Source organism: Phaethon lepturus, unplaced genomic scaffold (assembly GCF_000687285.1).
Source record: "Phaethon lepturus isolate BGI_N335 unplaced genomic scaffold, ASM68728v1 scaffold9444, whole genome shotgun sequence".
NCBI classification, from domain to species: Eukaryota; Metazoa; Chordata; class Aves; order Phaethontiformes; family Phaethontidae; genus Phaethon; species Phaethon lepturus.
The window spans coordinates 2,187-12,500 of record NW_010532636.1 but is presented as its reverse complement, the minus strand read 5'-3'; the positions used below and the strand labels follow the sequence as shown (position 1 = coordinate 12,500).

The 10,314-nt window shown below is 47.7% G+C and overlaps 1 protein-coding gene across 1 annotated transcript; it reads right to left on the bottom strand.

The window, feature by feature from the left end:
• Positions 1-1,416: 1,416 nt before the first annotated feature.
• On the bottom strand, positions 1,417-5,955 carry IL4I1 (interleukin 4 induced 1). Its single transcript, XM_010284901.1, has 6 exons — positions 5,680-5,955; positions 4,680-4,792; positions 3,693-3,894; positions 3,172-3,240; positions 2,454-2,587; positions 1,417-2,254 (listed from the first exon to the last, which is right to left on the bottom strand). The coding sequence occupies exons 1-6, from the start codon at positions 5,953-5,955 to the stop codon at positions 1,417-1,419; spliced, it is 1,632 nt and encodes a 543-aa protein (XP_010283203.1).
• Between the last annotated feature and the right edge of the window lie 4,359 nt (positions 5,956-10,314).

Genomic DNA, 10,314 nt, shown 5'->3' with positions numbered 1-10,314 from the left:
AACAACTTGCTCGCCCTGATCTGAGGTGACATGCGTGGTCTTGCGTCACATCAAAAGAGCACGCTCATGGGTCACCACGCTGCTTATCGTGATACAACACGTATATATTTGTCACAATTCTTGAGTAGACGAAGGAAACCTGATAAGGATTAACCACGAAACTCGGCATTTCCAAGCATCACCGAGGGTGGTCGGGCCTCCCTAAAAGTGATCTGAACTCATTGCAAGTTGCCACCTGGCCAAGCTCTTAGCATGCTAATGTCAATCACTCTACTTATTTAATTACCACCTGTGCTTGATTGCTTTAAGCTAGTGCAAGTCTTTGCCTCTGCAATGCCCGCTGGAAATCTGCTGGCCCAGCCCTTCCCTGGGTGTAATGTTCTCCACCAGTTCTGTTCCTGCTCCCTCTGGTGAGAGCTGGGCCTCTCTTTCTTGGGCTGGAGAAGACCACGAGCCATTCCCCTCCAGCTATGCGGAGTCAAAGGTTGAGAGGTAGTTTGTGTCTTATGGGAAGCGAGATGAATCATATGCAAAGCAACCGAGCGCAGCAAGGGTCTAGTGTGATGTACTTAGCCGCTTATTTATCAATATCCTTCCAATAATCTGAAGACAACGCCTGCAGCACAGAGCAAGCTTCCAAGACTATGAAATTTAGGACAATTACTGGTTGAGAGGAGAAACTCCAGTAGAAGTGATTAATATCTCTGCGCACAGGCTATATTGCTTCTGGATTTGCTTTGTATAGTCACGACGTTAAATCTATCTCTCTAACTTGGTGTTGGCCATGCTTTGAGCTCGGCTAGATGGGAGATGGGTAGAAGAGACCATGGAGGCTAGAGATCAGGATCGCATCCTGACAGTTACCCGTGGGGGTTAGGAGTGGTTGTGTTGGGCTACACAAAGGAGATGATGACTCAGAAGCAATGAGTTATCTCCCAAATTCTGGAAGGGGCGGGAAGACCCAGCTGATTGATGGGTGATGAGTTTCTAAATGGCTGAAGCGAGGTGAGGTGATTTACATGTGCTGACTCTTCGCTCTGTGGAGAGATGGAGGCACTTCGGACACAAAGGACTGAGAAATACCCACCTTTATTCCATCTTAGTAATTTTCTGAAGTACTTTGCACATAAATAAATTAGAAATTACTGCAGTTTGTCCGAGCCAGGATGCTATTAGAGTCGTGAAACCTACTTAAACATTACTTTTTTCTTTAGTACTCCCTCCTATCCCCACCGAGTGCTTAACCAAGTAGCTATTAGTCCTGTCTGACAGTTAGTGCTCTCTGAGTTTTTTCTCTTTAACGCCTTAGCTGCTGACATCCTGCTGACCTTGCTTGGAAAGAAACAGTTTTACACCCCCAAAAGCGCCTTCAAACCGTGCTGGTGGCATCCAGCAAGCTCAGCCCAGGAGTCCTGCTCAGAGATCTTCCTTCTGCAAGAAACTCCCCCTCTGCTCCCGCTCCCCCTCCTTGCTCAGCATCCCGGCTTCGCCGCTGTCGTGGTGGATGTTGCTCGCAGCCCTGACGGCCGATTTCATGGCCGTGTCGATCCAGGCGTGAGGCTGAGCTGCGTGTTCTCCTGCAAAATGCACCCTGCCCTCGTGCTGGAAGAGAGCCTGCGAGTAGTCAACGAACTGGTAAGGGGTGAAGGCAGCAAATGCCCCCAGGGAGTGTTTGTCCAGCTGCCACTTCTGTATCACGTACTGGTCGCAGGTGTACTGCAGGTACTCCTTGCTCACCTGGTGGATGTCTGACAGGTCTTGGAGGACCACATCCAGGCACCTCTCATCTGTCAGGGGCAGGAAAAACTCGGCGTCGTCATTCCAGGTGTAGGAAGCCAGGATCACACCCACCCCGCTGGAGAAGTTGTGGCTGGGGTAGTAGATGAACCGGGAAGGGCGGTCCGTGATGGACTGCCCTCCTCGGATGCCGTCCTTCTCCCAGAACTTCTCGGAGCAAGCCAAGGCTATTTTGGAGGAGCTTGCATAGTGGATGGAGCGCAGGGCGTGGGTCTTTAGAGGAGAGAGCGGCGGCAGGAACTGGATGTGCCTGGTGGCTTTGGCGGTGGATGTGACAAGGACGTAATCTGCAGTTGCCATGGTTGGGGACAGAGTGTCCGGAGTGTGGTAAAACACATGGACTTTGTTTCCCTTGGTCATGATCTTTTCCACCGTGCAATTGAACCGAATGACATTGGGCAACGCTTTGTGGAAGGCTTTGGGCAGTTGGTCAAATCCCCCTGTGATTTCATCAAAACTGAAAGGAAGGAGAAGCAAGAGATGAGGTAAGGACGTTGGGGCTTAGGAACTGTAAAGCCTGGCCTCTTCTAGAGGTGCTAACAGAGCTTGATGGTTCTTTGAGTCAGGAGCGATTCCCATTCAGACCTCTAAATGCCAGTGAAATTTCCTCTCTGACCAGCGTGACATGGGGTTTGCCATAAGAGACATCGTCTTACCTCTCGTTAGAGAAGATATCAAAATCCCACACCGAGGCAAGGAAGGAGAGATAAAATCCAGAGTCCTCGTTCAATAAGTCGCCGATCATCTGAACTGCTCCTCGGCTTAGATTTCCTACTTTAATCAAATACTCCTAGAAAAGCCAGGAAGAAGACATAGCCTGATGTTGTTATCTCAGTGCATGTACCCCCTTTATATCCCAAGCCTGCTTAAAGCCTGGACCAGAAGCTTTTTTTCTGGAGCTCTTGTAGCTTCTTGCAGGAGATCAGTGTCTCCTCTGGCTTAGCATGACAGAAGTTGTGGAGATGAATGAATTTGGGGGATTTTTGGCTTGGTGTACCCACTCTGAGACAGCTGGGTCACATGAAAATGCAGTGGATCACTCAGTAAATCCTCCCCGGTGCTTGACACTTCATCATGTCTGATCAAGAGACCCGTGGTGGAGGAACATGGCTAATCTGGATGACTTTCCAGAGCACTTCCAGGCGCCACTGCTTCTCTCCTATTTCCAGATGATGAGACTGCTCTAATAACTCCATCCGAGTCATGCTAGCTCCTTTCTCAGCATTTTATGTAGAAGACGACATTGATTAGGGAACAGGCATTTGAAAGTGTCAACCGAGGAAGAGGCTATGACTCGGATCCTTTCTCAAAGCAAGGACCCAGGTTTGTCATTGGTAGGGGGATTAAATTCACCCTCAAGCCCCAGCCCTTTACCTTGGTGGAGAAGGAGTCATATTCAGCTAGATATTTCTTGCAGTCTGTAGTCTGGAACTTGTTGAAAGCCTGGAGAGGAAACATGGATATATTCATGAGGAAAAAATGCATTTCCCAAAGTGTTGCCCCAAATTCTGTTAGGACCCGTCTAGGGTATTCAGTCTTGGGGTTTGGTAACCCCTGGAGCTGAACTTGAGCTAGTGGATCCTGCTGCTTGGGCTTCAAGTTTTGGGAAGTTATGCCTTGGTGTGGCGTTTTTCTGCTTCATCCAAGTCTTGGGGAATCTGTTCCAGAGAAAGGAGGTCTTGCGTATAAAGAGGGTTTTGCAATCAGCTGCCCTAGTTTCTGAAGGAGCCTTCCTGCCTTTTATTCTGAAAGGACCCTACTCTTCCTCAACTCATCATTGAGTCTTCCTCAACCCATCGTGTGGGTGAGGGTCCACCGCTTCAAGAAATAGCTTCAATGTCTCTTGGGTGAGCAACGCCGCTGGAAGGTAGCGTCCCTTCCCTGGGGACACGTACCTTGTTTAGCGCTTCTCTATAAAGCTGGCTGGCACTCTTGCCTCTCTCTGACGGTTTCACTGTGTAGTTGAGGATGTCGGGGTTTCTATTCACTTCTTCAGCTCTCGTCCGAGTGCCGTTCAGGAAGTACCAGGCGTTGTCGTCTGTCTGGATGAATGGGTTTAGCTTCAGCTCAAACTGCCTAATGAATTCACGGACGAGCCTAGAAAAGAGGAGAGCACGTGGCGACAAGTGCTTGCAAACAACCAAACCCCAAATCCCTGCCACCAAAACGTTAGAAGCATAAAAGGACGCTTTCCCATCGACTGTGTTGGTGTGGCCACCTGTTATTTTGGTTTGTGAGTGGAGATTGCAGCTATTTAAGGCACTGCCATCTCTCCTTTTTGCTGCTTGAAGTTGTCCTGCCTGCTCCCAGCTCAGTGCAGCAACCATGGGGCTATGGAGAAAGGAACCCTTCGGCTTATGCTCCCTCCAGCTACTGGTTGCACAAGGATGTAATCGGGAGTAAGACAAATGCCCTGTTGAAGTAGGAGGCAGCAGTTCCCTGTGGCTCCGAAACCTTCTCCTTGGCATGTGGTGTAGCTGGTGAGTCACGTACAGCCTCTTCCTATAGCATTTTGGCTTGCTGACTGAACCTTGTTTGACTGCACCTCCGTGGAGAGTCCAGGTTGGAAGGCCATTTCCATCAGAGCTGATGGAAATTCATCCATCTGCTGATGTTGTGACTTCCAAAATAGAGGTCTGATCATGCACGGACGTGATGCCGAGATGAGAGCTCTTCCTCCCTTCTCCCAACTCAAACGCAGGTGACCGCGTGGGCTTTTTCCCAAGACGCTAAGCTCTTGGAGGGATGGGACAGGCAGCTCCTTCCTCCTGCTGTGCTACACCCACCTCCAAGTCCTCAGCCCCATCTCAAACCACCGCCTCGCTCCTCAAAACGGCTGGTTCTTCATCTGATCACGGCTGTGAAGTAGGACGCTGCCTTACCTGTGCTTGCCTGGCAGGCGCATGGGTCCCAACTCCACGTACCAGTCCTGTCCCTCTGGTCGGTACGTCTTGATCCGCCCGCCGACCTGATTGCTTATTTCCAGAATGGTAACCTAAAACCAAGGATGGGGTGGAGATTGCAAATGTTCGGGCAATTACTATTTTAAGCAAACCACCTACAAAGCAAGTTCACGGGCAATTTTGCAGGCAGCATTTATGGCTGATGGGGTGGCATAGGTCCCCTCCAGATGGAAAATGAACCGTCTATAGATCCAAACCACTCTGTATTGGCCAAGATCCCTCTACCCACAGGGAAGTTTCTCCATTTGTCACATTTGGACCCCTACTCTCTGGTTCGTTCAGATACTCCCTGTGCTGGAAGGATAAAACCGGGTTTTGAAAACAGCCAGAGGAAGGCACCTCTGTCCCTCCAAGCCTTTGAAACCTTCTTTGAAACTCATGGGTCTGAATTCTGTCTAGCACCTTGGGATGGTCAACACAGGTTTGAAACCCCCAAACTACCTGCTGCCTTAACAAGGCAGGGTTTGAAGGGCTAACACGTCTTGCGCCGGTTGATCTGCAGCAACGACTGTCGCTCTTGGGCTGCAAGTAGCAACAAGTTGGAGAATTGTAGAAGTTGAGGCTGGAGGTCTAGTCCAACCTCCCGCTTGTAGAAGTGCTGTCTCAGGGCAGCTGTAGCTCTGCCTGATCTCAAAAACCAAACGAAGACGACTGCTTCTTTTTAGGCTGCTTGCATTCATTTGGGGAGCATCTAAACGAACTGCTTTGCATACGGTTTCCCCCTACCTCCTCTGTCCCTGCCTGTGGTTTTGAAAATCATGCCTACATCGGATCAAATTACTGGAGCCAAATTGCTTTTCCTTCCTTCTCCCACCACTGCGGTCCGCTCCCTTGCATTTCCTTCTTCTCCAGGCTGGAAAATCCTTAGTGTAGGAAAACAAGACCCAACGGCACTCATGGCGCTCATGCAACTACTTACCGTGTGGCCGGCATCTCGGAGCAACTTTGCTGCCGTCAGCCCACTTATTCCTGCACCGACGATGACCACATTTGCGGGATGAGTTGCAGGTTCTAGCCCATCTTTGACAATCTTCAGCAGTTCCTCATAGTCTTTATCATGAAGGCAATATTCAGGGAAACACGGAAACCTCTTTGCACTTAGGAGACCTACTAGCAGGAGTATTTGGAAGAGAACTAGAGAGAGAAGAAAAAAAGAGAAGAAAATAATGCAACGAAGACACTCGGCAATCAGCATGCGAGTTCATTCCTGACAGCCCGGGAGGGATGTGACAGCATAAACTGGCTCCGACTATGTTGGCGTCGAAATCCCGAAGAGGAACATCTAAACAAATCTGTTCTCAAATCAACTGGCATGATGATGAAATCCATGTCATCAGCAGGTCTCCCGTGACCGCAGCCAGATTTCAAGTGGTGCCAGTGAATGGGATTTATTTTTTTTTTTTAAGGAGAAATCAAGGCCATAGATAACTTCTTTTTTTCATATTCATGTTCTGCTTGTGCAGCTGCTGTGGTGAGTTCCCCAAATGAGTTTGACCCTCTTTGAATAAACTCAAAAGACTCCGTAATGAAGAGGTAATTAATGTCATTCATATGCAAAGAATTAAGGCAATAATTTTGTCCCAGCTGCCCTTCCCTGTACCTTAGTAATTAATGGCATTTTTGATGCAATGGATAGAAGGTTGGAAGGAGGAAACAATATTACACAGGAAGATGGACAGATTAGACACATGAAGGTAGGTGATGGGACTTCTCTGTTTGTTTAAAGTAATTTAGTTTTTGAGATACCCTATAGGGAATAGAGATCCTGTAGGGAACAGCAGGCAGTCTGCAGCCTGTTCGGAATAACCATCTCTACTAGAACAGACACGACAACATTACATTAACATTTTCTGTTCAAGCTTCCTTCCCCTGTGAAACCACCCTGGGATATTTCCAGTTTGGGTTTCTGTTCTCCAAAATAAGTACAGGGCAACTTTCATTTTCTTTTCCGTGCCCCAAATACCATCAGTTTCTATCCAGGGAAAAAGAAACAAAAACCCAAACAAACAAAAACAAGACATTTTGAAACCACGTCCTGCGTAATTCTTACTCCTGGAAAATCCCTGGGGAATCGCTGCTTTTGCTGGAACAGCCCTAGATCTGCAGACAACCTGGGTCGAAGTTCACCTGCTGTGAATAAGCCTCAGAGATGTTATCCTGCACGTGATTTTCTGAGCGACTCAAGTCAAACTCAAAGCAGGTCTTTGTACACCCTGTAGAGCTGAGCCAGCTTCACAAAGACACTGCGGCAGTAAGAAATAATTAGAAAGAATCTGCTAAAATTAGCAGATGTTAATAGCAGCATTGCCTTCATCAGAGCATGGCAGAAAGTGATATCATGTTGACAAAGCTGCATCAACCTTCCCTGAGGACCAGGGGTGCTGCCTTGAGTTGTGTTTTTGGTGTACGTGTGGTTCATAGTGATGTAGAGTCATCAGCCAGTTTCGTTGCCCCTATCTCATCCAATGTGGCAACCCCAAAGACCCGTGAGCCATGTGGAAGAAGACCAAGGACATCTTTTTTGGAGATCAGGTCCCCCGTAGGAGGAGCGCGAATGCATCAGGACCAGCTCTTGGAAATGTCCGATGGATGTCCATCTTCCATCGGACCTTCCCGTGTTGTGGCTGGACATGGAGAAACCATAAACCTGATGAAAGGAGCTGTCCTCCAGGAAGGTCCCGGAAGACTCTGAGTTTGTGTCTCTGTTACCATCTTTCCCTGCACAACTGGGAACATCCCGCTCCCCAAACTTGCAAGGGAGGTCTCCAACTGCCCACAGTGCTCCGAAGTCAAGCTGCAGGTGATCATGAAACACTCTAGCTGAAGAAAGGGAGGTTTGTGGTTATGCTGTCAGGAGGTGACACAAAAGGCAGATGTTCCACCAGACAGAAAAAAAAAACCAAAACAACCAAAAACCCGGGCACTGAAGGTAAAAGAAAACCAGAAAAACACCAGCAAGAGAGTTCAAGGTTCAGGGGAGAGTCACTCACCGATCCTAGTCATTGTTCTAGTAGGAAGACAAGTCCTCTGCTGAGATCGGCTTTCATTTTTATACCCTAGCTTAAAAAAAAAAAAAACAAACAACAAAAAACCACAACCCATCTGTGGTGGTTCAAGAAAATTCTGCCAATCAGTACACCCCGGAAGAGATGGAAGTGTGATTTGTCATAAGAAGGGGAACCAGCAATTGAGCGTGTAGTCTGTGCCTCTGCGGTAGTTTTTTTTTCTTTACTCACTGGTGTTACAGGATTTGGACATCAGCCATCAATCTATGGCACATTTTAGGAAGCGTTGTGATTATCAGAATACAGTAAGGGTGACCGCACCCTCCTCTGCCCTTCACGGAGAGCTTCCCAGCAGCGAAATAATCAGGTTTGGTTTTTTCCGTGTACTGCACAGAGGGGCACCCATTTAAATCTACCTAAATATCACGGGATTCATTCTGCATCCCAGGGAGATCTCTGAGCCAGTATCCAAAATACCCCTTCTGGTGGTGAAAATGGGCATCTCCAGGTGACGGTTCATCTATTGGACACTCATGTGAAGTCTTGAACAATTTTGGTTTGCTCCTGTCTTCATTACTATAGAGCGAACTCAGAACTCGGGTGCCTTCACTGAAATGGCAAAAACTGGGTGAGTTGCACCAGCATTTTTCCAGAATGAAGAATTTTGACCCACCAAAGCACCATAAACTGACCTGAGGAACCATCCCTTGGCTGCTTCACCACATCTTACCCACCATAAGGACATACTCAACTCTGTCTAGGCACCTTGGCTTGTCCTCTCCTAAAAAAAACCCTCCCAACTTCCTTGCTTCTTCCATCCTTTGCCTTACACCTAGAGATTGTCTTTTCCAGTTAATCAGACGATTTGCTGGTTTGATGGAGGAAATGAAACTCAACATTGGTACTTCCCAGACTTCTGGACCCTGAGGGGTGATCTCAGCACCAAGGCAGACGCCAGCCTCACGCAAGGGGCTTCCCCTGAAAAGCGTTTTGCTGGAAGTGGTTTTGCAAGACTTAGTAGCGATTGGCTCATCTTAGTAGTATTTCTTATTGAAATTCTTTTTTTTTCCTCCCTCCCCTGCAACGCTTTCAGTTGTCTTTGCGTTGGAGCCCGGAGCTACGTTCATTAAAGCAGAAGCGAACTAATTCCCTTGTTCTATTAAAAATTTGGTCTTTTTAGATGCCTGGGTATCTTCCCTGGCCATCCAGGCAGTAAGGTTGAGCGCACGGTGCAGCTTTGGTATTTTTTTTTGTCTGTCATCTTTCACTACTTTCCTTTAGTTCTCTGCTTGCAGCAGCTCAAGTCTCCTGTGCTGAGCCAACCTCATGACCTTGTTTTATCCCACTCAAGTTTCAACATTACTGTGGGTTTTTATGAAGCTTAATCATAAAATATCTTGAGGTGGAAGGGAAACCTAAGGGTCATTGAGTCCTGCTACCGAAGTTTAAGTAGAATTTTGCAGAATCACGGCAAGGGACGTGGGGCTTCGTAAAAATCAGGTGGTGCCCACTCATGATGCCTCATTGGTCTACTGTTTAAAATAAGGCCCCAGAAGAGTGGATTGCAGAAACCCTGGCAAGGGCGTTGCAAGGACATCGCATGTTTTACCCCTTCCATGAAGTCATGCTCTCGGGAAGTTACAAATAAAGATCCCTCTGGGTGACTCTGTTCTTTGGGGAATGGTGCTTACAAATTGCTTAAGCCACTGATGACCAGGGTTTTAATCTTTGCCACCCCATAGGAACCAATGAATATATTTGCATCTATGGGATCTCTTGGTTCTGGTGGACTTGTGACCTAGACGTTGGGTTTTTGTGGTGCTGTGTTCAATGGGCCTTCTTGGAAGAAGCCAGGATGTGGGTCTTGCCTAGCAGCGTGCTTGTTGATGGCGTGTGTCTATGTTTCTAGAGCAAAGTGGAGATTTTGTGGTCCCATTTCCTCTGCCTGCTCCTGCAGGCAGCCCAGTCCTGGGGCAATTTAATCTTCCCCAACAACTACATTCTCAGTGTTGCTGCTGGGATGGCCAAGGAGGTTCGCTGTGCTTTTAACATCACCTTGGCTGTGCCTTTGATAGGGTCCGTCTCCCCCAAAATGGTGACGTTTTGAAATCCAGGACATATCCCCGCCTGCATCAAGGCAAAATTAGGAACTGATGCTTTGCATCCAGTTCACCAGCTTTCATCGTGATGTCCGCAAGGTCCCCTTTGCATTGAAACGGGGTGACGAACATCTGTGGAAACTTCCCTTCTAAGAAAAACTGAAGGATCGCATGTTTTTCTTGAGGTTTCTATCTCCATTTAAGAAAATCTACCAGTTTGATTCGGGTTTAACATTTGGAAAAGGCAAAGGCATCATCTTTCTGCAAAAAAAAACCTGTGGTTTGTGTCTTTTTTTACTGGCTTATGATTATCAGGTTGTTTTCCTGATACCTGTGGGTGTCCACGCTGAAAACCCAGCAGCACATATCATCTCTTCATATGAAGCAATGATGCTTCTTGGGGGATTTGGGGATTATGTGACGAAACCAGTTTGGATGCCTGTTCCCAGG

Excerpts from the sequence above, each read along its gene's own strand:
- IL4I1 (XM_010284901.1), bottom strand. The coding sequence starts at position 5,955 with ATGCTGATTGCCGAGTGTCTTCGTTGCATTATTTTCTTCTCTTTTTTT. Across the intron at positions 4,793-5,679 it reads TCCGAGATGCCGGCCACACG|GTTACCATTCTGGAAATAAG; the intron begins GTAAGTAGTTGC and ends CCTTGGTTTTAG. Across the intron at positions 2,255-2,453 it reads GATATCTTCTCTAACGAGAG|TTTTGATGAAATCACAGGGG; the intron begins GTAAGACGATGT and ends CCTTCCTTTCAG.